This window comes from Desmodus rotundus, chromosome 5, assembly GCF_022682495.2.
Source record: "Desmodus rotundus isolate HL8 chromosome 5, HLdesRot8A.1, whole genome shotgun sequence".
NCBI classification, from domain to species: Eukaryota; Metazoa; Chordata; class Mammalia; order Chiroptera; family Phyllostomidae; genus Desmodus; species Desmodus rotundus.
Window position 1 is genome coordinate 8,085,562 of NC_071391.1, and position 17,260 is coordinate 8,102,821.

Genomic DNA, 17,260 nt, shown 5'->3' on the forward strand with positions numbered 1-17,260 from the left:
TGTTGGTGATTTCTTCAAAGCAGGGCTACAGAAAGAGGCAGTGTGAGAAGCAACAGAAAATCAGGGTAGTCGTGGGGTTTGTGATTGAAACGTCAGGAATGTTCCTATTGGACTTTTTGACAGTTTCATGGTTGATTAGACCTGTCTACTATGGTTTTTGGACAGACCCCAGGGACAGTTAGGAGGCACGGGCACAGAAGGGACAGAAAACAGGAAAAAGCATCAGTGAATTGGACAGTGGAGACCTTCATAGGATGAGACTGAGCCTGGTTGCAGGAAGTAAGCAGAATTAAAAATCAGCATGGAATGCTTAAAGGCCAGTTACTTTTTACTTTGAATTAGTGTGCAGATATTCTAGGATTCATCTGACAGAAGGGCTCTAGAAAAAAAGTTTCCTAAAAGCAGTGGATTCTGTCACGGCTTGGAGCAAAAAAATAAAGAAAGAAAGAATTGGCCACTACCAAGCAAGATGAGAAAGTTTTAAAAATGATTACTTGGAGAAGGGAATGATATACTCATCTAAGGCAACGTTTCTCCAGCTTAAAAAAAACCCAAAGTATGTGTTCCTTTCATGTTAATTCAAAATTTTTAAATAAGTGACAACAAATATTAGTAAGTTTAGAATATGCTTCTTCCAATTACTCCTGCCTCCCCTGGAGAGGTGGCGACAGTGATCTGGAAGAGGGATCTGTGGCAGAGGTGAGGAATGTGAGCAGTCGTTCACAGGACGACAGACCCCAAGAAGATACAGGAGCTGGCGGGGCCTTTGGGAAAGAACCAGGCTGGGGCTGGGGGAAGCAAATCAGTGGCACGCCTGCGCCACCAGCTCTGGGCCCGCACTGGACCCCTAAGCACAGCCTGAGAACAAGGTGCTGGGACGGGCCACCTCTCAGAGGGGATGAATTTCAAGGCACAGGTGCCGTAAGGAAAAGGCTGCACAACCGAAAATACATATTTATTACAAAACAGCGTGTGTTTCATGATGAGAATAGAAAAATAACACTATCAGCTACTAAAAAAGTTCTGGAGCTCCATCTCTGAAGAATAAGCGTAAGAGAATTTTTGCGTCACTTGGAGCCCAGCATCCCGTGGCTCTCCACGCTCGTGTGCGACAGGTGTGGCACGGTACGCACAGGGTGCAGGGAGTGTGGCTCAGATCCTCAGAGTGTGGTCCACACGCGATGCTCTGGCCGCAAGGATGGAAGAGGAGACCTTGAGGGCGGCAGGGAGCTGGCTCTGAGGGTAGCCAGGGCGGGGACAGCCGTGGCCCTCCCTATACTGGCCTGTAGAAGAGTCTCTTAGGCCGACGGTCCTGTTTAGAAGATGGTGCCCAGTGGCCTTATGCTCGGACTGTTGCCCAAATGTCTGTGCTGAGGAAAAGCCGCAACTTTCCCTGGGACCACTTGACCCACCATTTCTCACTGGTGCAGCTGAAACACCAGAAGTCCGAGTGGGCTCAGCCCCTGAGGGCTGCTGGCTGAAATTTTTGTACTTCAAATCCTGTCCATACTGAGGGCAGAAAGAAAGAAAGAAAGAAGGAAAATGTTAAAAGCCCAGTGAACAAGGACAACTGGCCTGAACCGTTCGATACTCCAAGCCTCCGGGCCCCAAGGAACAAGGAGAGTATCTTCCCTAAGTGAAGTGGGTAACTGGCTACCCTAAATGAGAAAGGCAGTTCCACAGACACCCTTTCCCCCTTAAAAAGTCCACTGGACCCCTCAGGGGGATCAGGCAAGAACGACGGATCCTTCCCTAGCAGGGGATGGGAACCCGACCCCCGGGTGACGGGAAAGGGTCCCTCAGCAGCAGCACCTGGAGAAAGCGGCCAGGGTTAACACCTCCAGCAGCAGCTCTGAGCCGCAGAAGAGGAGCAAGATGCCGTTCATGATGGCTTCCAGGCGGAGCACGTAGGTCTGCAGCAGCATGTAATAGGAGGCCATCATGGCGCATGGGAAGGTCAAGGCCACACTAATAGCAAGTGGCATCTTTCGTTGGCAGAGGTTTCCCTTCGTACCTGTCAGACACAGCCCAGGGAGTCACCTCAAGATGGCCTGCTTCCCCTGGCCTCAGAGGAAAGGCTTTGCGGGAGTTTAGGGTTGGAGTCATTCACTCCGAATGTCCTGCTTCCAGCCTGGCTCCTATTCAAGCGAAGCTGGGATTGTTATTGGGGAGAAATTTTTTTTCAATTATAAAAATAACATAGAATCAATGAAAACCTTTCAACTAATATACAGAAAGTAATTTGAGAGACTACAGAAACCCAAAGGCCCGCGCTCACTCCCTGGAGACAGCTATTATTAGATGTATCCTGTTTCAGAGTTTGTATTGTGTGTATACTCCCACATCACTATTATTACAAAAACTGGACCATACTCTAATACTATTTTACAACTTATTTTTTCTCGTAAGTTAGACATCTCTCCCCACATAACTACCTTATTCTTTTTTAATGGCTACAAACGATTTCACTGAACCAATACCGTACCTTATTTAATTAATCCTGTACTCATATGTGTTCAGGTTCTCTGGTTCCGATGTAACAAAATATGTGGCAACAAACATTCTCCCACAGATACCTTTGCCTATCTGTGGGAGTGTTTTTCTTCAACCAGTTTTTGAAGTGAAATTGTTAGGTCTAAGAACACAAATTTCATATGGTAAAACTATTAGCAAAAAGGATGCACTGCCCTGGCCAGTGTGGCTCAGTTGGTTGGAGCTTCATCCCATCAACTGAAAGGTAGTAGGTTCGATTCTCGGTCAGGGCACATACCAAGGTTGCGGGTTCGGTCAGGGCGCATGTGAAAGGCAACCAATTGATGTTTCTCTCTCACATCGATGTGTCTCTCCCTCCCTTCCCCTCTCCCTAAAATCAATAAACATTTCCTTGTGTGAGAATCAAAAAAAAAAAAAAAAAGGATGTACTAATTCATATCCCCAAAGAATCTGAGAATATAAGTACCCATGAGAATGTGGGAGTACAGGAACCTGTTCCTTGTGCCTGTTCTCATACTGGATATTGGGACTCTCTGCAATATGATGGGTGAAAATGTTCTCCTGTCATTTCAACTTTTTATTCGTGAGTGTGGGCATTTTGTTATGTCTATTGGTTCTTTGTAAATCTTATGTGAATTGCCTTTCCCAATTTTTAAAATTAGGTTGTCTTTTCCCGAGTGATTTATGTGAGCCTGCTTTATCCTGTGTTATATGTTTTGCAAGTATTTTTTTTCTCAGTTTGTGTTTTAACACTGTTTTCAGCGATGAGATATCCTAACTGGTAAGAGAGGTACTCTGAATTTTGGGGGAGATAAAGCTTGTCCTAAAGAAAGTCTCGTTCAGAGACATGGAGGGGAACTTAGCGCTGATCTGTGCAGGCACATCCTGTCCCGGACATGGAGTTACACCTGAACCCATTGTCCCAAGCAGACCAGCGAGAGGAACCGGGCACTTTTATAGCAGTTAGGCAACTGGGAAGGAGTTATCTAATAATTTCGTGCTACCACCCATGTCTAGCCCACAGAGCAACAGACAGGTGAATCTTGACCCAAAATATAAAGCAGTTTGAAACTTCAGAAAGGGAGTAATGGGATATGCCACCAGATCCAATCTCTTATTGTGAGCCTAGGTTATGTACCTTTTCTTGTTAATCAAGTTACAGATACCAGCTCATCTCATAAGGAATGGAAATATTCTCTGAACAACACTCACCAAAAAACAGCCGAGTCACTTCAATTCCAAGGTAAAGGAGGAGCATCACTACATCGAGTACTAGGTTGGCTGTTGGATACGGTAGCAGGAGACCTGCCAATACAAAAGCCTGAGTTTGCAAACAACACATGGCAGCACCCACAAGGACTCCCATGAGCTTGGGAACAAAGAGGACAGGAGTCTTATCAGCTTTCCAGGAGCTGGTTAGGGAGATGTGGGCGGGACCTGCTAACCTGAGGCAGAAGGTGTTAACTCACAGTGCTACTATGTCTGTTAGGGGCAGGCTCATTATTGTGGGGTTTTACTCCCAACTCCACGGTCCAACAGAATCAGATGTACAGGGGTACCCGGGCTGCCAAATGGTTCTGAGGATCACCAGTGGGCTCAGAGCGGAGTTCACAAAGAGAGGCGATGGGTGGGCGTGGTCAGGATGCAGAAGCCCACACTCCCAAACTCAAGAAATTCTTGCCCAGAGGCTTTCTAATGAAGCATTCTCAAGGAAGCCACTTAATCCCTTGCAGTGAAGAGGAGCTGCAGGGAAGAAGTGGGCTGAAGTGGGGAAGGGACCTGGGGGCAAGCGCAGTCAAGCCCATGCCTTACCTTTATACAGAAATATGAAGAGTTCCAGCAGGAAATAGGTAGCATAATACCACCCGTTCAGAAAGAACAGGATTTCCAGGGGGGTGGAGGACAACCGCTTCCCTGAAAAGAGGAGCACAAAGAAGAGGGATGGGAGGGAGGGCAGCTCAATCCCTTTGGTCTGTGTCTAACTTGGAGAACGCTCGAGGGGGTCGTAGCCAGGAGGAAGGGCCCTTGGGGCACTGCTGGTTGCTGGTAACGAGGGGGCGGGGAGCTGTGTGAGTACAGGATGTGGAGGGGCTTCATTCAATCCCGTTCTTCCCCCGGAATCACGGTCAAACTCCACTCTTTGGGCGTCGGGGTGGAAAGCCTCTCCCAGATCTAACCACGACGGTATTTGGGAGGGGAAATCGGGGCACAGAGATTTCCCCTCTGGCTTCTTCGCCCTCACACAGCAAGCAAATTCGTCACTGAGCCGGCCTAGAATAGGCCCAGCCAAGGATGTGGGGGGACTTGAAAGATCCTCACCTCGAGACCCTTAGGCACTCGGGGTGGGTGAGGCTGTGAACCCCCTCCTTCGGACAAGTGAGGAGCGACGACCCTAACACCCGAGAGTCGAGGGTTTAGGTCGAGCCCTGAGAGAGGAAGGAGAAGGGGGACTGAAAGGATCAGGAAGCGACTCACACACCTCCAAAATCTCACCTCGCGGCGCCATCTTCAGTCCCCATGGAAACTGCGTACGCGGTGCTGCCGCTCCTGGAGCAGTGAGCTTCTGCCGGAAGCGCGGGGCAGAGCGGCCCTGGCTTCTGCCCCTCTGCCCGCCTGGGGCACTCTATGGTGAATACGCCCTGGGAGTTCTCGGGTCAGTCGGGGCGTTTGGGAGGATCGCAGGCCACGAACAGCCTTCGCTTGGGATTTCGCCTCACAGAGACTTGGGGAGAACCGTGGTCGTCCACGGAATCGTGGTTCGCTGGACCCCGGGGCAGGGGTAGCTTTTGCCCCCCCGCCCCCGCGCAGGTTACAGTCCATTTGCGCAAGTGGCCAGTTGTAGCAATGTGACCACAGGATCCGCACGTAGGTCCTAGCCCCAACGATTCTCCTTTCTGCTAACGGTCTGAAAATTAGAAACGGTGTGCGCCATGGTGCTCTTTCTGCAAATGCGGGATGGAGTTAGGGGTCCTTTGTCTAGCAGACAGTTTTGTTTGTTTGTTTGTTTTTGCGGGGGGGGGGCTGTGTGCGTCGAATTTATGTACCAGGTAATTAGAAGACACCAAAATGAATCAGAACTAGAGGGTTATTTCAAAGAGCACAAATCAAAAGACATGAAGCTGAAACGTGATTAACGCGTGGCCCTAATAAACATGCTGGAGTAATTGAGAGGACAAAGTATGTGCGGCAGCAATTGAGAGAATTTTCCACGAGACGGTCTGTAAACTGGGTTTTGAAGCCTGAATACGATTTCGAGCAGCACAGAAGTGTTACTGTCCGCAGGGGAGTAGAAAGAAAAAGGCTTTTAAGTGGACTCGGGCTGACTTGGCTGTTGGCCCCGTGTCAGTCGGGATAGGACAGGAAACAGAGGGCCCTCTCAAACCAGGTAATTTGAATAGAGTGACTAATCTGAAGGACAGTGTTGTGCACTCCTAGCTAGTTGGGGTGGAAGTGGGGCAGTAATTGTTACAGTACTTCGTAACTGTAACGGGCGGGGGGGGGGGGTGGGGAGCAGAAGTAATTCCCTGAACCTGGAGTAATTTGTAAGTGTCTTCTCATTTGGGGGAAGGGCGAGAATGTCACTTTTAAGAAGGATAGATATATCTTGTAGGTAGGAATATAATTACGAGGGAAGTTCAAATACGTGGAGAACGGTGCATATGGAAACTGAGTAGGAGAAAAGACGACTCCTTTACCTAGTTTTTGGCTTTTAGCTCCACATTACCCTTCAGTGCCTGTTCTGTGGTAATGGAACTGGCCTCTTAAACATCTCTCCCTTGCAGTGAGCATGATGGCAAGCTTTGTCAGTAGAGGGCGCTGGAGGGACACGGAAGGAAGGAAGGGCTCTTCTTCCTGGCTCCCCCGAGCTCAGGTTTGCTTTTCCTTGCTTCTGCGCCATGATCCATCTATCTGCGGTGCAAGCGAGTGGGGACATCAGGTGGTGCTCCAGCTGCACACCAACAGAAGGCACTCCCAGGGCAGCCTCGCACAGTAGTGGTCGAGGCCCAGCGACCACTTTGCTGTGGATCCTCCTGTCAAGGATACTGCATACTTAAGGCCTTGCACCTGTGTCAGTGCAACTCCCTCACTCTACACCTGCCCCCCTCAGCCTTGTTTTCTTATGCCTTGGACAGTTTTTCCCAAAGCCCTCCAGGCACGGACGCCTTGTACCCACAGCAGAGCCCCAGCTCCCTCCCTCAGCTCATCAACCTTGGCTATTCTCCCCAGAGGGTCAATCTCCATGATCTTCCTTGCCCTGTGGGGACATCACACAATCCAGTACCTCTGCACAGAGCTCCAACTCTTTTGGAGCACCTGCCCACCAGCCTTGGCTCACCTGTGCAGAGGTGGGTTTACTGGCATCCACCCAATGTGGGGAGTGTGTGCTCTGGACCCGAGGACATGGCCCACAACCCAGGTATGTGCCCTGACTGGGAATCGAACCAGCGACCCTTTGGCTCTCAGGCCACCACTCAATCCACTGAACCACACCAGCCAGGGCTCCTTTAGCATTTCTTGTAGTGCTGGATTGTTGGCAACTAATACTTAGTTTTCTTTCATCTGAAAATGTCTTTATTTCAACTTCATTCTTGAAGTATATTTTCGGTGACTATAGAGTTCTGAGCTGACCGTTTTCTTCCAGCACTTTAGAGACGTTCCACTCCCTCCTGGCCCCTGGTTTGTGGTGAGAAGTCAGCTGTTCATGTTGTCCCTGTGTTATGTGGTGTGCTGTTTTTCTCTTGCTGCTTTCGAGGTTTGCTATTCATCTTTAGCTTTCAATAATTTGACTGTGATGTACCTAGGTGTGGCTTTCTTTCTTTCTCAAGGTGGGTTTGGGAGTATCTTAAATCTGTAAATTTACACCTTTCATCAAATTTAGGAAATTTGGCTATTAAAAAAAATTTTTTTTGTACGTTCTCTTCCTTCTCTTTGCATTCTAGGACACAGTGACATGTATGTTAGACTGTGTGATATTATTAACTAGTGCTGAGACTTTTTTATTTCTTTAATCTTTCTTCCCCTGTTCTTCAGCTTGGGAAATTTCTGTTGCTCTATCTTCTAGTTCATTGACTCATTCTGTTACTTCTTCTTTTGCTGTTAAATGCATCCATTTAAAAATGTTCAGTCACTGTAATTTTTATTTTTGGGATTTCTGTCTTTCAAAAATCATTTCTTTATATGCTCAGGTTGCCTGTCTTTGTATTCACTGAGAACATATTTTCACTGCTACTTTAATACCCTGTCTGTTAATTCCAGTACCTGGATCATCTCAGTGTTACTGTCAGTTTTGAACGTGGAGACTCTGGTTTCCGTCGTCTCCCAAAAGTGATAGCTCTTTCATTTTGTCAGGCAGTTAGCTTGGCTGCACACACGCTGCACACCACACTTCCTGGGTGGCGGCAACAATCTCGCTTTAGACCTTGTCTTTAGCTGAGCTGCCTTGAGTGCGAAGTGCACACGTGTGGTCCACAGCTCGGGCGGAGATGCGCACGGACAGAACGCGGGGATCCCCTTCTCTCGGGTTCTCTCCCTTCCGAGATCCCCGCCTTTCTCCCCAGCAGCTGTGGTTGTCCTGGCTCAGTACTCTGGTTCTGCGGTTTTCCAGCAGCATATCCCGCACACCACTTTGCCTGCTACCAACTTACAAGTAGCAAAAACTGGGAACTTCCTCTGCATAATTCTCCTCTTGTGAGTGTGGACTTCCCATCCAACTTTTGCTTCCCTTCATTCTCCAGTGTCTTCAAGTAGCTGGGTTTTTGTTGTTGTTGTTGTTGTTTGTTTGTTTGCTTGTTTATTTTTGGATTATGTCCAGATTTTACAGTTGTTATTTGTGGAAGGCTCGTTCCCACAGGATCTTACTCAGCCATTATTAGAAGTTCATAGGTTACTTTATCTATTTCCTCCATATTTCCCTCTATTTCTCAAGCATATGATACTTTCACTTCTTGTCTGCTTTCTCCAATATTTGGATTACCTGTTTCTATTTTCTACTTTTATTCTGGTTTTAAGTAACATGGTCCTATCTTTTGACTTGCTAGTGATTTTTTATTAGACCCAGAAATTGTGTATAAAAAATTGTAGTGTCTCTAGATGTTTTCTCCACCCTTTCCTCTGCTAGGGAGACAGAACGGGTAGACACCTTGACCCACCCTTTTGGAGACTATGGTTTGCAGCTGCGCTGTGACTCTGAAAAGCCTCCATCAACCTGTTTCATCTTGTTCCTAGTTAAGAGCCCTCCTGAGCTTTCAACTGAAAGCCCTGTGTGCTCACCAGTCCCCACCCTCTGCCAAAAATTCTGTTCTGCTTTTCAGAGGTTTGAAGCTTAGCTTTTTTATAGGCTCTCTCCCTAAACAGCTTTGGACTTTGGTAAACAACTGGAGGAGAAGTTGTGTTCTGTGTTTAAGGCTCCTCTGGTTCCCAACTTCATGCCTCCATCAGTGTGAGATCCTTACGCTCCGCCGACTTCCCTGTTTCCCGGCTGCAGCCCTCTGTCTGGGCAACGCTTGGGCCCCTAGCCTTTTGTTCAAGTCCAGAATCAGCCCATCCCCCCAGGGTGAAATCTGTTGCAAATTGTCACCTCGCCTGGCTATATGATTCTCCCTACGCTAGAACGTTAGACCTTCCGATCTGCTTTACTTCAGCAATTCTCTGAGGCCTTTTTAAAAGTTGGTATTTATATTTTATCTGTTTTCCTCTAGTTCCTGACTAGAGCATTATCAGCCAGAAGCAACTCCGTCCTACTAAAAGTCTCTCAGCACTTTTAAAAAAGTGTTTACTTTCTTTCTCTGAACTTTGAAAGCTGACGGTCTCCAAGAAATCAATTTACATCCTATCTTAAAAACATATTCCTACTGCTAAGTGAAAAAAAACCCAAACTATTTTATGACATATTCCCTGCAATTACAACTGTGTGTAAAATATATATGCATACAGTTGTCCCTTGGTATCTGCTGAGGCTTGGTTCCAGGACTCCCACAGGTACCAAACTGCAAGGATGCTCGAGTCCCTTGTAAGAAATGGCAATGGCACAGCACTGTGTATGCCTATAACCTACGCACCTGCTCCCGTGCACAGTGGAACCTCGATTCTCGAGCTCAGTTCGTTCCAGAAAACGGGCAGAGAAGTGATTTGTTCACCAGCAGAATCTCCTCGGTTGCCTGAGGGACACGTGACTGCTCACACAGGTATCGGCAGGAGAGGGCTGTTGGGTAGAGAACTGAGAGCTGAAGTTTTGTTGGACCGCCAAGACCTTTTTCTCTGTAAACGACTTGGTCGAGAACTGACTTGTTCCAGAACCAAGGCTTTCAAGAACTGACGTTTGACTGTACTTCGTATTGTTTCCAGATTACTTAGGTTTAATGCCTAATACAACGTAAACGCCATGTAAGCAGTTGGTACGCTGTATTGTGTAGGGAAGAAAGACAAGAAAGAGTCTGTACACGTTCGGTCCGGACAACCACGTAGGCCTCGCCACGGAGCACACGTCGGCAACAGTGTGTCTTTTTTCCGGATGTTTTCCATCTGCAGTCTTTGAACCTGTGGATGTGGAACCCATGGACATGGAGGACTGGCTGTGTTCGAGGATCTGAAATGAATGAGTGGGGTAGGAGTATGGCAATAGTTTTGGTAAAAATGTTTGTGAAATATTACTTCTATAAGGAGTATGTAAGTAAATGTGGATTGTTGAGGAGGGGAGGGAGAAGACACTCAGTGGTGGAGATATAGCAGCGGGAAAAGTAACAACTTGAATTGTCTGCAACGTAGACCTATTAACTATTAAGGAAAATAAACACACATACACACAGGTATCCCAGAGACTCACAGGGCCACAAAGAGCCCCAGACACTGCGAGGAGACAGGTATTTGGTGTCCTCACTAGCTGCGAAACAGCAGAGAACAATCCAGCCCTGGTTTATTTGGAGGCACAGAAAATGGCCTTTCAGGGATATTAAGGAGCAAAGGGGATTATAATACCCCTGCAAGAGCCTTTATGAAAATATTCAAAATCGGGCTGTCGATTGTCTTTCTTTTTAACAAATGAAGGGTAGTAGGTAGATGGTGGCTTTGTTAGGACTTTATGGATCATTTGTTCTGATTATAGGATGTGGGTCATAGACATTTATTTGAGCCTTTACGTTTAAAATGTCTGTTAGCTTCGTGGCAGCACAGGTTACTACTCTGTCGCCAGAACTTTAGGCTTTCAAACCAGGGATCCGCATGCTGTGGCCTGGGGAAGCCTGGCCTGTTCTTGCCCCTGAGCTGGAGTTAGCTTAGCTTTGTACCCTTCAGCTAAGAATAGAATGACCTTTTTCATTATTGAGAAAAAGAAAAATTATTTTAAGACCGTGTGAAAATATGAAATGCAAATTTCAGTGTCCTGAAATAGTTTTATTGGCACACAGCTGTGTTCATTCATTTATGTATCATTTATGGCTGCTTTCATGCTATAATGTCGGGTAGTTGCAACAGACCATATGGCCCTCCAAATCTGAAGCATTTACTATGTGGCCCTTCACAGAAAATGTTTGCCAACCCTGTGCCGAAGTGTCTATGAATAACAAGTTGCACAGAGTGACTTTCTGGGGGTGTAGACTGACAGCGCGTGGCCCTTCCCGTGTCTGTGCCCATGGCCAGGGACCTTTTCGGTGCTGTGCTCTCCCACTCCGACGCTGGGCACAGTCACCTGACCTGCTTTGACCAAGGGGAGTCTCAGAGACACAGTCCAAGCAGAGGCTTGAAACAGAATTGCACACTGGGGCTTGTTCTCCTGCTCCCCCGCCACTGTCCCGTGAACAGACCCAGGCTTCATGGATGGGTCATGGGAACCTGAGCTGTACAGCCCAGTCATTCCAGGTGAGGTCAGCCTAGGTTAGCCAAGAGCCCAGGGTCCCAAGATCATCCATCACAAGCTGCCGGGCCGACCCACAGCTGACCACAGATGCATGAGCAAGCCCTGCAGAAGTCACCCAGGCCCAGACAGGTCATCTGAGCCCCAAGACTCCAGAGCCACATAACTATTCATCGCCATATGCCACTGAAGTCTGCTGGTGGTTTGTCACACGTTATTCTGGCAACAGAAAACTGATACTATAGGCACGTGAACTTTAAAAATTTCATTTCCCAAAACAGGCTAAGGAACATTGTCACTCTTCTGAAGGCCGTTCAAGGCTCTGACAGGGACAGTCTGAATAAAGCGCAGACGTCTGGAACTCCGGGGGCGGGGGCCGGGCATCGGGTCACACCGTGAATTTCTGCAAAAATGTCTTGTGTGCTTAATAGGACTCAATAAATTTTATCTGTATTTGCTCTGTGGCTCAATCTGCCCACTGGGTCAAGGCTAGGACTTGGCATGCCTCTTAACCGCAAAGAGATCTAGACAGACAGACAGACTCCAACATTTATGGAAAAATTCAATTTATTTCCTATTTATAAAATGTAAAAAGAAAAGTGCCTTGGGTATAAAATCTACATGGCCAAGATGCGATCAGCCAGGAGCACAGAAACATCCTCTTTGCGCTGTTTGGTCCTTAGTGTGTCTGCAGAGAGTATGGTGCCAGGGGCTCCTGTGCCGGAGGCTCCTGTGCCGGCCTAAGTGGCAAGTTCCCAACGATAAAGCCACAGGGCCCTTGAGGAAGAGGGGGCAGAAAGGAAAGGGGGCAGACCTGAGACAGGACGTATGTTCTGGAGTCTGTATTGGGAACACTTTCATTTGCAAGAGGAGAATCCTCTTTCTTGGCTGAATGAACACAAGTGGCCTGAGCCTGTCCTAGGAAAGTCCAGCTCTTCCTGGAGCACAGGGCCAACTTCCTCCTTGCAGAGCCACAAGTGTGGCTTCCGTCAGGAAGGAGAGGCTTCCATCAGTGTGACGAGTCACCTGCGGACCTGCATGAACTCCTTGCGCAGCCACACGGAGTCCTGGTAGAAGCGCGGATCGCCCAGCCTCACCGCCGTCCGCTTGTAGAAGTAGTAGTACAACACCGCCGCTGTGGATGATAGCAGAAAAGAGGCCTCAGGGTGCTCCTGAGTTTCTGTTCCGGGTAAGAACCTAACCTAAGAAGGCTGAGGGGCTCTGCCTCGTGATTTCCCAGTGGCTCCCAGCAAGGCAGAAGGCAGTAACCCCTCCTGTTCTCGGTGTGGTTGTTCCTCCCGTCCCATGTGGCTGTGATGGGCCGGCAAGCCAGGACCAAGGCCCTCGGCACCGGAGCCATAGGTGGGACCACAGTGAGGCCTGAGGCTGTCGCTCTGGTCCTTACCTAGCCTCTGGAATGCAAACAGCGTTTGAAGTCCATCTGTCCAGACAAAGCGGTTAGACTCTTTCCAGCGTAAGTTCTGAAGGAGACATGAGCAGACAGGGAAAGGTTAATGGCCAGGTGAGGCCCTAACATCTGCAACTGGGTTAGCTGCAGAGATGCCACTTAACTGAAAGTCAGGCTAATCTCACCTTCTTTCTTTCCACACCCTCACACTGTGTTTCCCAAAGGTGCCTCAAGCTCCCTTTTTGCTGCAAAGGGAATATCCTTTCTAACCCTAAGAGGAAGTTTGAACTAAGCTATTTATATCTTTCACTCCATAGCCCTGGCCAAGGAGAAAGGATGCACATGATCTCCATCCGTTCCTCGTGGTCACTGTCTTGCCTTGAAAATCTCAGGCTCAGCTCCTGCCAGATAAAGGCTCGGTGCACTCAGGGTTTAAGCAGATTGCCGGCTTTACAGAACAAAGCCAGGACCTATTTCGGCTCCAGGAACCAGAGCAGAGACAATCTTTAGGAAGCACCTAGGGACTTCAGCACAGCTCTGCTTCTTTCCTGAGGTCTCCTGCTCTCCGTGGAGGCACAAGGGCAGCCTGACGGAAGGTTCAGTCTGAGGAGGTGGCTACAGTACAGAAATGACTAAAGAACCCTGAGGTTTTAATGTGTTCCATTGAAACAGATACTTGAGAAACACAGGAGATAGCAAAAAAAGATGGGAGGATTTGTGAAGCAGAAGAAATCTGAAACCACGAAAGCTGGACCTGCTCTGAGGCCTACCTGAGGACCACAGGGAGGCATCTCAGAGGGTGGTTCCCCCAGTGTAAGCGATGGGTTGCAGCAGAGGGCGTGAAGCACAAGAAGGCAAGCAGCATTCTTGCTTGGCTACTTCCCTTGGGACACTGCGGCCTATAAATACCCTGTATCAACACCCACCCAAACAACCAAAGATGAAACAGATTCAACTTCCTGTTTTAGCCCTGGCAGATCTGTTTGGGGCAAAAGTGAACTGAATGTTCCAGAAGTACCCCTTGACTCTTGGATAAGGCAGTTCTTCCACACATAAGGTTGGGTGAAAGTACCTTAGGAAACTCACACACTTAGCTCCAGGGCAGACCACATTCAGTTCATTTTTTTTTAAATGAAAGATTCTGTGAGATGTACAAGAGGGGTGCTGGGTTCCCAGAGGAACGGCATTCCTGCTCCTTCGGAGATCCGGAATGCACTGTTCCGCTCTTACCATGACCCAGACGTGCAGGGAGATGCTGAGGGCGAAGTACACAGCTGCCAGGATGATGGTCCCTTTGAACTTATGGAACAGGAGGTTGACCAGGCCAGCCTGGAAGACGAAGGTGTTGAAGAACATGAGGAAAATGATGATGACGTTGAAGAGGATCGCAATATCCTGGATGCTGCAGACACATAAAACAAAGTACAGCCACATGGAGGCCTGTCAGGACGCAAGAGCCGGCCCTACGTCCTAAGGAGCACCACGCGGTCTGGCCTTCCGTGTGACTGTCCTCTGAAACCCCCACAGAGGGAGCGTGCGCTTTGGGCCCCAAGTTGCCCCGCGTGGAGCGAAAAGTGCGCAGTGGCCCCGTCAGTTGAGTGCAGCCCACAGACGAGGCTTTCCTGCTGACGCTCTTAACAGACCTCCTAGGCGCAGGTGAGGAAAGCGACTTTCCTCCCTACGTCCAGGAAATGCCAGCCCTGTCTGTCGCACGAACCGGCCCTATGAGACCTCTTCCTTTAGCGAGACAGCACGGCACTTCCTCTGACCTTTGCGTGGCCGGTGCCTTAGTGCCATTCGAGTCGCAGAACCCCTCTTCGGAAGGACTTTTCTTTAGCCTCCCTACCTAAAGCCGCCCTTGCCTCCCCACCCAGCTACTGTACACCACTGTATGACATCCATCACCGTCTGAAATGGCGTCCGGTTTTTTCCAATGCATTCATTATCTCCCTCCACCGGAACAGGAACCCCGTGAGAGCAGGAACTGGTCAGATTCACCACTGCACCTGGCGCACTGTCCGCCAGGCCAAGGACACTTGGGACACGTGGCAGACCGTGTCCACGACTGTGGTTTCCTGTCTGGAACTTGCCTCATGGGGTCTCCGTAAACTATTTTGAGGGAAAATGCCAACAGCTTCAATCTTATGAGACTCATATCTGTCATTAATACGATTAGCCTCTTCACCCGCCATCTTGCAATCCCCTTTCATGGCAACGTAGGACCGGATCTCTGCTCACAGACGTAGAAATCAGCCGGGCCAGCAGTCCGACCCTCATTTCCGACGTGGACCGCTCCCACACGCTGCACCCTTGTCGGAAGTGTACGAAAACGGCCGTGTGACACGTCTGTGTACCCCAGGGCAATGTGAATTTTTCCTCCCTAACATTTTTCCATCACTGACTTTGAGATGCAAGGTCACGATTGCCAAGGCCACCCCACTGCCGGGCCTGGCTGTGCAGCCCCGCCCACTGAACTCACATGAAGAGCACCAGCTGGATGACGGGGGCCGCCCGGAGCAGCTCCGAGAAGGAGTTGACGAAGAGGTCATAGCACAGCAGCAGGAACTGCAGGGAGAGCACCAGGCTGTAGTTGCTGGTCTGGAGCATCTTCCTTCTGCTCTGCTGGTCCCCCACGGGCACATTCCACAGTTCCCCCAAACACAGCTCCCGACTCTCTCCCCAGCACTGGAGGAGAAGCGTCTAGTTCCTCAGAATCACAGCTGTTTCCTAAAACAAGAGCCTGCTGAGAAAAAAAAAAATTAAAAATGCGTTAATACAATAAATATTTACTGAGGACCCATTATGTGCCAGGCGCCATTCTAGGTGCTCGGAATACATCAGTGAACAAAACCCCCACCACCAGCAACATAAACCCCCAACTAGTCACTCCTTACAGGGACCCTCGCCCTCAAACCTTTCTCCACGCTGGAAACCTTCTCAACTCAGAGCTCTCCCCACCCACTTCGAGTCCGAAGGGATCTAGGAGCACGACAAAGGGTGACTGTCCGGTCGCCTAAAGAGACCAAGGCCAAGGCTCACACTGGCTGCAGCACCGAGCCTCCCACACCGCTTACAACTGGCCAGGGCCTAGTCCACGTGCTGATACCATTTAAGTCTTGCAATACCCGCATGAGGTAGAAGACACACCATTCCTCTCCCCATTTTACAGATGGGACACTTGAGGTCCAGAGAGATGAAATAAGTTGTCCACCGTCACATGGCTGGTAAGTGGTGGAGCTGGCATTTAGATCCAGGCCGTCTGGGTCCGGAGTCTGTGTGCCCTTAACTATGGAACAAAGTTGTCTCTCATGCTAGTGACAAGCTGCCGGGTCACCAGGCGGGAAAAATGTTGGCGCAGAAGTGGGAAGCGGCGCAGGCAGGAAAGGCCGAGAGGAAACAGCGCTCTCCTGCAAAGCCGTGTGCACAAGGCTATGGCAGCAACACAGCGGGCAGCAGGCAAGGGGAGCTGGGCCTGTGTTTCCGAGTCACGAGACCCGGAAGTCGCTCTGGGGGGTGTCCTGTGACCCCGTCATCTGGATTAAATTTATAAACAAATGTCAAAATGCTTTGAGGAGTCAGAGATTGAGATGAACATCTAAAATGTTGTACCACTTACAGACTCTTCTTATTTATTACTTTCTTTAATCCTGCACCCACCTCGAGCAGTATGTACATAATAAACATTAGGGATAACAATATACACAATGTTAGTATGTATATAATCCCCACTTTGCACAGGGGCTCTGAGAGGTTAAGGAACCTCGCTCACCTCGCCTGGTGGAGCGTCCCGCCTGGGTGGACGCGTGAACGTGGTTTCTCTGAGCCTAGCTGACTCGCTCATGAAGTACTGACAGTCATCACGAACACGCCAGCACCACGATAAACTTATCAACCAAGATAATCTCCTCTAACCCTCGCAACTACTCCGCAACGTGGGGAAGAATTATCCTCATCCTACAGGCAAGGGCACAGGGTCAGAGTTCAAGTCACTCCTCCGGATCCAGGATGCACAACTAGGTGTGACACCCATGCCCGCGCTCACAGCCACCACTTCACAGGCCACCAGAGGGCTTTAGTGAGGGTCCGTTATATAGAACCGTCCACCGCCATCTCTGCGAGAAGGTCGAGCTTCTCCTCGGGTTCAGGGCAGCGGCGATTCGCGAGGCGGTCTATCGCAGTTCGTCCACCGCTACCTGCCGCGTTCCCCTTGTCCCCAGGGCACTTTCCCTCACCTCTCCAAGCCCATTTTCAAAGGGGGCTGCCTTGGCAACAAGCCAAAACCAAAACAGTAACAACAAAAATTCCGGCTGATGCCCTCTTTCCCTACTAATCTTCGAGCACTCTCACCTGAAAACCCCAACGTCGGTTGTCATGGGGACAAGGTCCCGGCTTCCGGAAATCGATTTTAAATTCCGGAAGTAGATGGCGAAGGAGGGCTCAGTGCCCGCCGCGCTACGCGCTGGCTCTCGGCTTTTTCTCCCCGCTCTATGGACAGCTCTATATTTGGGCCC

General features: G+C 49.3%; 2 protein-coding genes across 8 annotated transcripts; both read right to left on the reverse strand.

The window, feature by feature from the left end:
* Positions 1-940: 940 nt before the first annotated feature.
* Positions 941-5,038, reverse strand: TMEM216 (transmembrane protein 216). Of its 2 annotated transcripts, none has more exons than XM_024574231.3 (5): positions 4,973-5,038; positions 4,306-4,407; positions 3,706-3,798; positions 1,813-2,014; positions 941-1,509 (listed from the first exon to the last, which is right to left on the reverse strand). In XM_024574231.3, the coding sequence occupies exons 3-5, from the start codon at positions 3,749-3,751 to the stop codon at positions 1,494-1,496; spliced, it is 264 nt and encodes an 87-aa protein (XP_024429999.1). In that variant the 5' UTR covers positions 3,752-3,798; positions 4,306-4,407; positions 4,973-5,038; the 3' UTR covers positions 941-1,493. The 2 variants fall into 2 exon arrangements, with proteins under 2 accessions (XP_024429999.1, XP_053781803.1); XM_053925828.1 differs by having other exon boundaries at positions 4,987-5,026.
* Positions 5,039-12,148: 7,110 nt separating this feature from the next.
* TMEM138 (transmembrane protein 138) lies at positions 12,149-17,231 on the reverse strand. 6 transcript variants are annotated; one of them, XM_045183274.2, is made up of 6 exons: positions 17,097-17,231; positions 15,229-15,492; positions 13,980-14,151; positions 13,520-13,659; positions 12,747-12,822; positions 12,423-12,476 (listed from the first exon to the last, which is right to left on the reverse strand). In XM_045183274.2, the coding sequence occupies exons 2-5, from the start codon at positions 15,354-15,356 to the stop codon at positions 12,747-12,749; spliced, it is 516 nt and encodes a 171-aa protein (XP_045039209.2). In that variant the 5' UTR covers positions 15,357-15,492; positions 17,097-17,231; the 3' UTR covers positions 12,423-12,476. The 6 variants fall into 6 exon arrangements, with proteins under 6 accessions (XP_053779593.1, XP_045039209.2, XP_071077502.1 ...); XM_071221401.1 differs by having other exon boundaries at positions 13,520-13,648; positions 13,980-14,078; positions 15,229-15,489; positions 17,097-17,226; XM_045183273.2 differs by having other exon boundaries at positions 15,229-15,489; positions 17,097-17,226.
* Positions 17,232-17,260: the final 29 nt, after the last annotated feature.